Source organism: Hirundo rustica, chromosome 14 (assembly GCF_015227805.2).
Source record: "Hirundo rustica isolate bHirRus1 chromosome 14, bHirRus1.pri.v3, whole genome shotgun sequence".
NCBI classification, from domain to species: domain Eukaryota; kingdom Metazoa; phylum Chordata; class Aves; order Passeriformes; family Hirundinidae; genus Hirundo; species Hirundo rustica.
In genome coordinates this window covers 8924935-8937257 of record NC_053463.1, presented here as the reverse complement: position 1 = coordinate 8937257, position 12323 = coordinate 8924935, and the positions used below count along the sequence as shown (strand labels likewise).

Below are 12323 nucleotides of genomic sequence, written 5' to 3'. Positions count from 1 at the left end.
CAGGGACCAGCTTGAGGTGTCTCATTAGACCTTCTGAGCTCCCTGACACGACTTGCCCGCTGCCCAAACCTGCAGACATCACTTTGTAGCTGTGAGCAGCACATCACCAAAGGAAGTCTCTTTAGGACACAGTACACTTCAGACCTCCAGCTCTGTGCTGGAATCCCACTGAGACCCTTGGGGCAGGCCCAGTCTCTCTTTGGTCTACCTCAGCCTCCCAATTATTCCAAGATCTTTTACATCATGATTATTTCTCCTTATGCTGTTAAATATCCTTATGATTTATTTTCTAAGCATGAAGGTTTTGATGCCAAAGCCCAAGAAGGACCAGCTTTGCTGTGACACGACGACTCTGGTGGCACTGGCAGGAGAGGCCAAGGGGGCTCACATGCAGAGGGACACATGACATGGGGCAAAAAACTAGGACAACACTTCATCTGGGAAATGTTCAAGAAGAACAGCTCTTCTTCTGGAGAAGAGCTCTGGGGGAAAAGCTCAGTGACTGCAGTTTCAGCAGATGCCTTCAAAACCTGGTTTCTGAGGACAATGTGGAGCTGCTGTCCAGCTTTCCTCCACAAAATGAGGAGAAGGAAAGAGAAACTCCTATGTCTTCTTCCCTGGAGGAATGGGAGAATTGGCCACAACACTTGAAGATGTCAGCAGAAAGTGCCTAAAACTTTCCGTCTGGAACAGTACTTGGAAATGGGGTCACCTTCTTTGGGCTCCTCATCACTAGGGCCTGGATTAAAAACAGAAGAGTGGGTGCTCCCAGAACTGGTCTTAAAAGGGAAAGAAACAGCTGGTGTTGCTTCATCTCAGGACTTCACTGTGAGAAGGCTGACAGTGCCTTTGACCTTCTTTAGGATACATGGAACTGGTTTTGATAAACAATATGGAAAAAATTGATGAGCCTTCACACAAGTATTTGTTGCTGGCTGCATTTAAGGAGTCATCCTTTCCATGTTGCCTATTTTAATGCATGTATGTAAAACATGTTTTTTAGATTGATAATATCACGTGTCTCCAGGGATCATACTCAGGCAGACTATTTTTTTAATGCAAATAAATGGTGTGTTTATCTGCCTGCATAATGTAAAATGGACCAGGAATGAATTAAACTGATGAGTTCACAACAAGCTGCGTATCTGCATGGTCCTGCCCTCATGGTGATCCATTCAGTACTCTCTGGGTGTATAGCCCTGAGACTCGTGTTGGAGTTGCATGGTGATTTTTCATATTATTCATCCAATGAAACCAATTTTGATATTGGAGCTCAGGATTTGCCTGGACAAAACTCTCACGCAGCACACACCTGCTGGGAGGAGCTGTCAGGGAGAGCCATGGGCAACTTGGTGTGGAAAGGGAGCAGAGGGCAGAAAGCTACTCTAAATAATATAAATATATATTATATAAATATATATAACATAAATACAAAATCATGACGATCAAGTGGGAAGTGAATATAAAGCTTTGGCCACTTGATGGCATCCTCATCCCTGGCAGGGCACGTGCTGCTCACTGGAGCTGCCAAGCAACCCCTCTGCGTCTTGTCCATTCAACCCCGAGCCCAGGTCTGCTGCCCGACCAGCACACACTCCCTTCCCCAAGGGCAGCCCCACACTGGACAGCCTTGACAAATCAAAAACCATTTTGGGTGACCCTGCCCTGCCAAAGGCTCTGGCAGCCCTGGAGGCTAGCCCCGGACACACTGGTTAATCAGTGCATCACCCCATTAGCATTCACAGACAAACCACAAAGAGGCAAAGCCACTCTGGGCTACAGCATGAGGGTTTCAAGGGTGACAGCAGCACAGGCCACTGTGAAGGAGATTCGGCTGTCTCTGGGCCACTGCTGGTGACCCAGGACACCTGAGGGTTGGGACGAGCAGCTTTTGGGGCAGAGCACACCCTGTGATACTCCTCACTGTGACCCATCACACCCCTGGGGAGTGCTCAAGGCCAGGTTGGACAGGGTCCTGGTTTAGTGGAAGGTGTCCCTGCCCATGGTAAGTGGGTTGGAAGGAGATGAGCTTTAAGGTCCTTTCCAACCCAAACCCTTCTGGCTCTCTGATCCCTGCACATGGGGGCTGAAGACACTTTAGTCTTTCGCAGTAGAGAGTGTGTGGCTGTGTCACCAGTAAAAGAGGTCGAGTGGTGCTGGGGTTGTGTGATGCCATAGAGGGCCAGCCCCACATCCCAAAGATGAGGCATGGCAATTAAAATTTATACACATAGAGACTTGACAAGTCTGTGTCTTGTGAATAATCTTCTGTATCATATATCAAACGCATTAAATTTTGGAAATAATATCAGTATCATTATCTATGCATAGAAATTAGGATCTACAAAGAATTTTTCAGGGACCTGGTGATGGGAGTTTAAAACAGCCTTTCCTGGGAGGCAGACAGACACACAGCTGATTCAGCGGGACACTGATTACATATGTTGGTGGTTTTGTCTCTGAATTACAGAAAAGAAAACCCCAGTGTCAAGAGAATTCACAATATGGACCCAGCTCCTTTGCCAGTGCTCTGTCTGTACTGACCTGCCATCAGCGGCATGTTCCACACACATGCTGGAGTAGTAGAAGCCATCTACTTAGTAGGTTGTTCAAGGTGTTTACAGAGACCCTAATTTCTAAATAAATGCAGTAAATTCTGAAATTGTCAAAAAATGAGAAGGGAGACCAGAAGAACCAGGGATACATAGTTCTGTGTGTTTGTTGTCTGGATTGTGAAAGCATATTCAGACCTGTCATCCCTCAAATAACTCTGTAATTGCCCAACTTCCATGTCTCTGGTGGCATTCCAGCTCTTACGACAGCTTGCATTACTTAATGAGACGCTGGCTGTTTTTCACACTTTATAAACTACCTAGTGCTATGAAAGGAAAAAGGGGAAACAGCAGCTTATTTCCTTCATCAGAAAAAGCCCAATCAAACAGGAGCCAATTTCCCAGTGAAAATCTGTTTTTCTAGAAAACAGCCCTGACCTGGATGAAGGACTTTGGGGCTGGGATAACCTTTGTGATGTTTATGGTGCATAAAGTGGGAAGAGGCTGGTGCTGCCCAGTAGATTTAGCACCTATCAAAAAGTGTCTGTAAAGGTCTTTTCCAACCTAAATGACTTTACGATGGCTCTAGGCCAGGCTGAGATTTTCTCACGCCTTGGAGTCCCTGCCTGGTGTTTCCCCACCACAGGAGAAGGCAAGATCACAGTCCACATCTCAGTTTCTATTTCTGAGACAGAGGAGTAGGTGACATCTTTGCAGGCATTAAGATATATCTCTTTGGTTTATCTGAAGTTCTTTGTTTTGTCATAGAGGTTGTTTTAGTAGAGATTCTTCTCCTAGGCGTGGCATTCATGTCAGCCAAGAAGACCAATGCTTGTCTTGTACTTAGGAAGAAAAAAGTAAAGTGTAGAGCAAGAAAAATGATGAGATCCAAGGAGACAAGTGGGAAGAAATTCAAGTGCTAAACTGAATGTGAACTGCACGAGAACAGCTTCCTCTCTCTAAAGCTGTCTTCTTCCCATATATGCTCCTTCAGTGATGCACAGACCGATCCCTGCCAGCCTAGATAAGCAATATGTAGAGTATCCTTCCAGAGACAGGCTCCAAAAGGAATGAAGCCATGAAGTGAGCAGAAATTTAAGTAGTCACACTGATTTTTAAGGCAGTTTTCCTAAACTGTAGATCCTGTGACAGTTCCAGAATCAGACACAAGCAGAACAACCAACCTGTTAGGAGCCACTCGTGCAGAAGAATATATATATATATTTAGGGGTTTTAGAGTTCCCATGTGCAGTTTCACTGTAAGATATAAAGTGCTGGATACATCAAGAAATCCTTGCTTAGGAAGGATGAAATTCTGAGGCTACTGGGCCATACAACACCCAGTCTCTGAAGAGAATACAAAGGTCCTCTTTGAGTGATAGAGAAAGCAATGGATAACCTTGAGTCACGAGGAGAAAGATTTGGAGAAACCAGAACCTTGCAGGTGAGAAAAAGCACGTTTGAGACTGCCCTGCCACCAACATCTGCTGCATCAAACAGGCACCTGCACGGCCTCACCTCTGTGAAAGCACCAGGACTTAGCTCATCTTCATGGGCCGCTCCATTCTCCCGTGTTTCAAAACATTTTAGCACTAATGTAGCCTACTTCAAACACAGAATAGAAACACATGGTATAGAAATCCTGCCAATTCTCATGGATAAGGGCCAGCTTGTTCTTACTTATGCAACCAAGTGGGAACCAATATTCATCCCTGCTTCACTGTTAAATCACTATTGCTGTGTTTCCATCGAGCAGCCTGCAGGTGGATTTTGAATGCTTCCAGCATGAAAAGTGAGCTGCGATGTGGGGCTGGCTGGTGAAGAGCTCCAAGGCAGCCACGGAGCGAATGCCTCGTGCTGTCTGTCTGTCCTGCATGTTCAGCCTCCCTCTGCACGCTGTGCTGAGAGGGAAATCCAGCACGCAGGCTCACCGCACAGTGGGACAAGCAAGGAAGGGTGAGTGGACTTCTGATGTCAGAGAGCTCGATGTTTCTCTTTCCTGGTATCAAAGCAGTCAGGACACAAAATAAGATACTGGAAAAAGACACTAGGAAAAATCTTAAAATACAAGAGAATTCCTGGTGACCTCTATGGTCAATTCCTGCTGCCTTCTGCCTGCTTTTAGAGATGGTTGGTTGTGGGAAGCATTTGCAATATGCACAACACACAGCATGCCTGGCCTGTTGCTGTCAGGACTTTTTTCTTTTAGATGACTCGGCTCTTGCTAAATATCACTGCAGCATGGAATGCTTGGCTCAGCCCAGGCCAGCTCTGTGCTACTGGGTGAAAGAAGGAGGATTTGCAGCTCTGAAGGTCTCTCTCATGTGCTCTCCCCTCTCACAGCTCCTGAGTGCCACTAGTGTTTGTTCATAAGCTTAAATGGTTTCAAATCAATTAAAACTCTTCTGAAAGTAATGAGAGCTCCATTACCTACAGAAGTTAATGTGAGTCCTGTGGCTCCCAGGAGGGGCACTACCCTCTTGGATTGGATCTGACATGTTGCCTGGTCTGAAATGTTTGTCAGGATCTGATGCCTTTCTGTTATAAGTAATCTCGCTATTACTATGCTATGGTTTACCCTCTCACAAAGGGATTAGAATGCCCCTATTTTCCTTGATTTCCACATTAGCATATGTCATCTGTATCTAAGAGAAAGGAAAAAAAAAATACTCCAAGTTATCTCTGGAAAATGAAACTATGAATAGCATCTCTTCATTTGTGGTCTTTGCATCTCTTCTATCTTGATCAGTGCACACAGCAAACGTAAAAACAAACTGGTTTGTTATCTGCGTGTTTTTCCTCTGCAGGGAATTGGTTTTTTTCTACATTAGAAAACCCAAAATGTGTAGAGATTCTTAGAAACTCTGCATGAGGATGCAAATTCTCTCACGAGAACTCATGAGAACTCATAAACTCTGGAGTGGAGGTTTCTGCAAACCAGGTTAAAATATCGATCTGGAAATCGGATGTTTTGTGCAGCATTTTTGGTCATCCAACCTAGCATCAAAGTAAAGGCTTTATAAGAAAAATATATAATCCCAAAGTATCTACACATAAACAAAAAATGTGCAAGACATTAGACTCTCCAAAGGAGCCAGAACAAACTGCCTGCAAGAGACCACAGAAATACATTGGAGAGTTTTATATATTCCCCTTTTCCAAATAGCCTGCTCAGGGCTGGAATCTTAATATCCCATCACTTGAAAGCTGATGGGCTGCCCTGGTGCTGGCAGTACCCGTGGTGATGGAGCTCTCTACCCCCTCCTCACTCTGCTCCTCCACTGCACCCTGCCCACTGCATCCCTCAGCATGTAGGGAAGTGGCAGGACACGGGGATTCTCCATCTGCTGCTGTGTGCCTCTGCCCCCGGCTGCTCACAGAGAGTTTCCCTGCTCAGGTGGCCCCATGGCGACACAGGGGATGTTTCTATGGGCTACTGTTCTCAGTATCTTTAAGGCTGGTGGTCTTTATTTAATTTTTTTTGAGCGACGGATGAAAACCTTTTATTTCCTCTCCACATTTTGGTCTGTTTTGCTGAGAAAGAGATAAAAGGAGAAGAGTAGATGATCAGGCTACCTAGACATGAGGACAGAAAATTCACCAGCAAATGACAACCTATTTGTGAAAACATGTTGCTGCAGCTTGTCATCATAATGAATATTTTTGAAGCATCAAAGCTATATGTTTGCAGGTTCTATTAAAAAGTTAGTCATTTTGCTGGATGGCATCAGTTATTAATTTCCACAGCCTTGGAGCAGCTTTGAAATGCAAGAAAAGAAACCAAACTCTCTAAAGAGAAGCTGCAATTGGTGCCACTCACTCCTATGCCTCGTCCACCTCAGTTCTAACCAACACATGGAAAGATCTTTCACTGTCAGTTTGACTTCTGGTGCTTTTTCTTTCACTGTAAATTGAATGCAGCTTCTCTGACAAGTCATTTAGCCTGGAGCAACAACAGTGTGAGACAGATCTCACTAAGCAATCAAATAGAAACGGAAAGATGCAGAGATAGTGCTGGCACTGCTGGCAGAGAGTGACCACGGGCAAGGAGGAACCACGGGCGTGGGAGCAGCTTGGAAGCAGCTCTGGAAGCTCTGCCATTCTGATTTGCACTTAGGAACAAAAGTACAGACCTCACCTTTCGGGCTGTAGGCCTGGGAAGAAGTCATCTGATCTGCTCACTGCCCAACGTCCATAATTACATCTCGTGTATGGAAAGATCCTAATTATGTATCTTGCATACGATTTATACCAACATTGCCTTAGTTTACAGAGCATGGCAGCAGCACTGAGATGTCATTCCTTAGGTGACAAGGCCCTAGAGACCCTGCTCAGTACATCAGATTTTGTGAAATCCTTGCAAAGACAGCATAGCAGTTGCTGGGAAAAGTGGGATTTCTAATGAACATATTTGCCTTAAGAACAGACATAGCAGAACTTCCTGGATGAGCCCCTTGCGCCTCTCTTCCATGACTTGTTACCATTTTCTTTGCACAACCCTGGCTAAATCAAAGATGCTTTTGAACTCTTTCCTTTAAAGAATATAAAATCATTTTTTCAACCACCTGAGAAACCAAGGATCTCACAAATGTTACTCACAATTTATTTCCCGCAGGGATTCGTGCTTTAAAGTAATTAGGGCTTTACTGGCTGAACAGAGAGCAGCAAGCCCACTGCTTTGCTTGGGCAAAGAGCAGTTTCCTCGAAAGAGATGTACCTGTAACAGAAGTTTCTTTATTGCTTTTTAGAGAATCACAAGCTCTCAATCACAAATCAATGATTTTATTCCTTCTCTGACTCTCCAGTTCCCTGAAAGACGCCTCTGTCTGGCTCATGGATGCCAGCAACCCCCAGGGTATATTTGTGCACCTGCTGATCACTACACAGCCTGCTGTCAGCTTTAGCTTGCCCAGGGAGGGTCTCTGGCTTTTGCTAGCTGTTTCCTGGGGTCTGTGTGCAAGCTGGACCCGCCCAATGGGCTCTGAACACCTTCCACACTGAATCAGCTCAGAACAAACCTCAGTGAAAAGGCAGGAAGCATCCAGCCAGCCCAGAGGAGCTGCTGGTGTGCGGGCAGGGGGCAGGGGCAGCAGGCAGGGTCTCCTCTGCTCCCCTTGCTGGCAGCAGAGCCACACTCAGCCAGGTGAACCCGCTGATGGCTGGCAAAGGCCAGAGAAAAACAGCTCATTGCAGCTCAGTGTTTTCTCTTTCCAGAACAGTTTCCAGAGGGATCACAGTTATCCATCAGCCAGACTGACCTCAAAAAGTCTCAAGCTTTTGGAGGGGACCTTTGAGGCATAATGGGACTTATGGCAAACAGAAGGGATGTTTAGAAGTCAACCCTGGGGATTTAAGAAAAAAAACAAACCTGAAAGGCTCCCACTTGCTCTGCCAAGGTGTGCAACTTGCAGAAAGGAAACTTCTGTTGCCAGGGAGGGCTCTCACCAACACTCAGCTGTATTTGGAGAGGCCACCTGTCAGAATTTCCAAGTTAATACCATTTGGGTTCACTAGAACTCAGCTCAAAAGGCAACAGGTGGGATGCAAGCCTGTTTGCACTCTGAGGGCTGCACTCTGCTGCACGTGCACTCAGCAGAGTGAGATCATGTCAAGGACTATGGGATTGCTCTCTGGATGCAGCGGCTGTAATTCGGTGTGAGAACTTGTCCAGGCACTGCTCCACGACTTGATCCATGTGTCTGTCTGCTCCACAGACCCCTGCAGTGTCACCAGCTTTCTTTCAGCAGGGTCCTGCTCTGAATCTGGGGGGAAGCCACCCTGCAGCACATCAGTTTGCTTTCTCAGGAACTTTGGCAATGCTGAAACATTATCATTTCTTTGCTTTCATGTAACTATAATTTACATAAGTACAGGAGGCAAATCTCATGTCTGGGAAAAAAAAAAAAAAAAAAAAAAAAAAAAAAAACATTCATAGATTTCTTTAACCATTGTTTCCTGCTGGGGTGTGATATCATAATGTTCAAATTAATCACTTCTCAGGAGCATCTGTGAATTTCCGCAGTACTAAAATCACTGGAGTAGGTGACTCAATTCCACGTTTGATTTCTTTAAAATGCTGTCCGAGCTATGGGGAAAAGTAGTGGGCACCTGGTATCAGTTTTATAATTGGGTTTTTCCATATTAGAATGGGAATTTTGTGAAGACTCAATTAAAAGGAGTGTCCTCCTGTTCTTCTGTCACCCATCAGACTGAGTTGACATGAATGCCAGCATGCTGTCATACATACTCTTCTCTTGTCTGCTGCTCTCTGTGCAAGCAGAGTATTGTGGTGTCCGGGAAATTATCCGCTATACACAGCGCCTGCTTGTAAGTGGCTGTTTAGCACCTTAATTCTGAAAAAATGCATGCTTGTGCAGAGAGGTGATAGCAAATACTGACTTCTCACTTGCTCTTCTTCCAGGACAATAGTTCTGTGAGTTGCCCATGTAGGCAGACAACTGTCAGTGTGAGTACATGGCTTTTGAGAATACGAAACTAAAAAAATCTGTACTGGTTCATTGAATGCTGGATGTTAACACTCACTCTTTTTGCTTTCAGTCATGTTCGTGTCTCCCCATTCCAGAGGTAAGTAAATTTCTTTTTAAGCTCTTGTAGGTGTTGAAGAAGTTTGGTATTAACCCAGTTTAAGTTTGTTTACTTTGCTCCTTATGTAACTTTTGCTTTTATTTATAAGGAAGATTTTAATACACCAATAGCAGCAAAACTGAGCTTGATGAATAGCGGTGGGGAGGGAATCAGAAGCCTTCCCACTACAGAACAATCAGAACCAAGCCCAGATTCAGGCAAAAGTCCTCTGTAGGCCTGACTTGCATATCAAGAGATAGAGGCTCTTGCTTTGAAAATCTCTGCAAGGCTCTCTTTTATGCCTGGGTGCCTAAATACTAAGTGAACCTGGGCTAGAGATGTTAAGCCTCAGACTTAGCTCTAGTTGTATCCAGCACTATTTCATTGTTTTAAGCTTCCTCAGATGTGGTGAAGCCCCAGCACTAGATGAAACTATGCCTCAAAAAGGTTACTTTTACAGTTTGAGGCTCCTTGAGAGATAGACAGATGGCATACATGAGAATTCAGTGTTTTACAGTCGCCCCAAAGGTCTTGTACCGCTTTTCAGTATATTGCAAAATACGTTGCATTTGACTGTGACGTGCTGCCACATTTAGGAATACAAATTTTATCTTTCTGTGGATAAACAGAAAATGCCCTCTAGGTTTTTCTAATGCCTTCTTTGTTGAACAGCATGGCCACGAACTGGCATGCTTTGTGGATGGAACCAAACACCTGATGGAAAACAACGAATCTTCCAACCCAGTAATTACAAGGCTTTACTGGACCTTCCAGGCTCTACTGGATAGAAAACTCTGTAAAGTAAGTCTTACTTTTCAACAGATCTTTTCTGATCTTTTAAAAAAGAAAGTATTTTTTTTTAATAATTTAAGCATTTGCAGATAAGCGTCTCATTAATTTTAGATGTGTTTTAAATACTCATATTGTGCAGGAATCAGATAAAACTGCAACATGCATGAGGCAGTGAAAAGCTTTTTAAGTTGGCAGAGGAAGAAGGGGGATGGGCTCTGCCCCACTGTGCCCTTTCTCTTCTCCAAACCCTTTGAAAATAGATCTCTGGGACAGGAGCTTTATTTAAATTGCTTTTCTAGTCTCCTTTCTCAGATTGTGTTCTGACATTAAATAATAATGACCTAACACTGGGGAATGGATGTACAGGAGTTGCATGGCTGGAGGCAGGTGGGCAGAGCATCCTTCCCCTCTGCAGCTTGAATTCTACCTGAGCAGTAGTGCCTTCACTGATTCTTGGCTGTGAAATACAGCTGTGACCTGCAGAATCTTGCAACTGGTGATGATGCTCAGGAAGGCTCTTGGGTCCTCCCTCAGGTGCCTTTTCTGAGGCAGTGAAACATCCTTTATTTACATAAGCTTGTGTGATTTGATGAGATACAGAAGATGCTGACAATGCAGTGTCACCAGCTCCTTTAGGCCACCTTTAAACTTGCAAGGAGGAATAGTTAGGGTGGCCTTGGGACACTGACCCCCTGTCCCACTCTTGCCCAGCTCCTCATGGTGTTGGCACTGTTTTCTGGGTTGAAACAGCTTAGGTTAAATGACTTTAGCTATAACTGAATATATGAACTGAATACATAGAATTATATGACAATCCACCTGCCACCTTCCCAGTCACCATGAAAAGCCACTCTTACACCCACTGCTCAAGGAGTAATTCTCTAGGAAATTATTTTTTTAAACCTTGTGTTGCTCCAGATAATGTATATTTTCACTGGTTCATCTAAATTCTTCATTTTATTGTGAAATCTTTGCTAACCCAATCTTTGTTCTTTCTTTCACAGAGACTGGCACATGGTGATCAATGCCAGTACAAGACCAAGGGAAATGTGAAGGAATTTCTGACAAAAATCCTGACCACCTATCAAGAAATTGATAAATTCGATGCTTAATTTTTCCTTTTATAAAAGATTTTTAAAAATCCAAAATCTTTGGAAAGAACAGGGAACAGAAGAGTTATTTATTGTATTTATTGTCCACCTGGAATATAAAAGGTAGAAATAACCATTTATAAACCAATAAAATTACAATTTACCTGAGCACAAAATGTATTTGAGTCTTCATTTTATGTTCTGGACTTGGGGAAAGGTTTGAAGGTCCTGATATCATATCAGTAGGTGTCAAAAATGCTTCTGCAAAGCTCCAGTCCAATATTTTCACCAATATGAGATGCTCCAGCAAAATTCACACTTTGCCCAATGTATAGCACAAGAAATATTTCTGGACTTGAGATGCAAACAAAAACAATCTGTGTTTTCTTTCTGCATCACTTATTTTCTGACTATACCTATACACCATGAACAAGTCACTTAGCTTCCTCCTTGCAAGGCTGCAGGTTTTCCTGTCTATAACCATTTTTTTTTTCCTTCTAAATATTCAGTACTAGATAATTCATTAACATCTTAACTTACAAAAACAAGACCAAACTCACATTGATTACAAGCTCTTAATGGGGCTGTGCATTTGGAATGTGTTGTGGACAACTCTTTCTTTCCCAGTATTTAATGCTGGCTTTTTTTCTATAGTGCCATGAGCTCAGAAATGCTTCTCTATCACTTCTCTACTCAGCTCAACAGAAGAGTCAAAAATCGAGCTTTGTTGGAAAAAGAAACCAACCCATGTGTAAGAGATGATGCTTATCTCAGCAACCTCTTCCAGCCTTACCAACACCTTACGTAGATCTCTTTACAGCAGGGAAAATCCCAAATTTCATCTCTGTTGTGGCTCAGAGAGGAACAAAAGCATTGTAACAGCACCTTTGAGATGGAATATCTTAAATATCTTGAAGGACTCATATCTTCACCAGTGCAGGATTGTGCAACCCGAAATAAGAGCTGCACTGCTGACTGCCTCTGAACCCCTGTGAGCTGGTGCAAAGTGTTTGCTTGCACTGGTGACCTCCCCAAGCTCCTGTCAGTCCAGGAATGGCGTGGCACCTCATCCTCAAGTATTTTCGCCTTCTGCCTCCCACAGGCATATTGAGATCTTCTCCCCGGGGCTCTTATGCCCTGCAAGACTCTGCAAGCCCCGGGTCAGGCGGAGGGCAGGGCTGGATGTCTCTTGGCAGGCCAGAACATCTCTTCAGCCAACGCTGGGCCGGCTCCTGAGGGACCTGGGACCCTGTGGATGCCCATGGGTCTCTTCTCTCTCGTGTTTAGCTCTCAATAGGACTGG

At 44.2% G+C, this 12323-nt stretch overlaps 1 protein-coding gene across 1 annotated transcript; it reads left to right on the top strand.

The window, feature by feature from the left end:
- Positions 1–8474: 8474 nt before the first annotated feature.
- On the top strand, positions 8475–11041 carry LOC120759361 (uncharacterized). The gene is made up of 5 exons (XM_040078542.1): positions 8475–8879; positions 8974–9018; positions 9111–9137; positions 9810–9938; positions 10934–11041. The coding sequence occupies exons 1-5, from the start codon at positions 8772–8774 to the stop codon at positions 11039–11041; spliced, it is 417 nt and encodes a 138-aa protein (XP_039934476.1). The 5' UTR covers positions 8475–8771.
- The last annotated feature ends 1282 nt before the right edge of the window (positions 11042–12323 follow it).

Bases quoted from the DNA above. Each gene is read 5' to 3' on its own strand.
- LOC120759361 (XM_040078542.1), top strand. From the start codon at position 8,772: ATGAATGCCAGCATGCTGTCATACATACTCTTCTCTTGTCTGCTGCTC. The intron at 8,880-8,973 runs GTAAGTGGCTGT...CTCTTCTTCCAG, and splicing joins GCTATACACAGCGCCTGCTT to GACAATAGTTCTGTGAGTTG. The intron at 9,019-9,110 runs GTGAGTACATGG...TTTTGCTTTCAG, and splicing joins GTAGGCAGACAACTGTCAGT to TCATGTTCGTGTCTCCCCAT.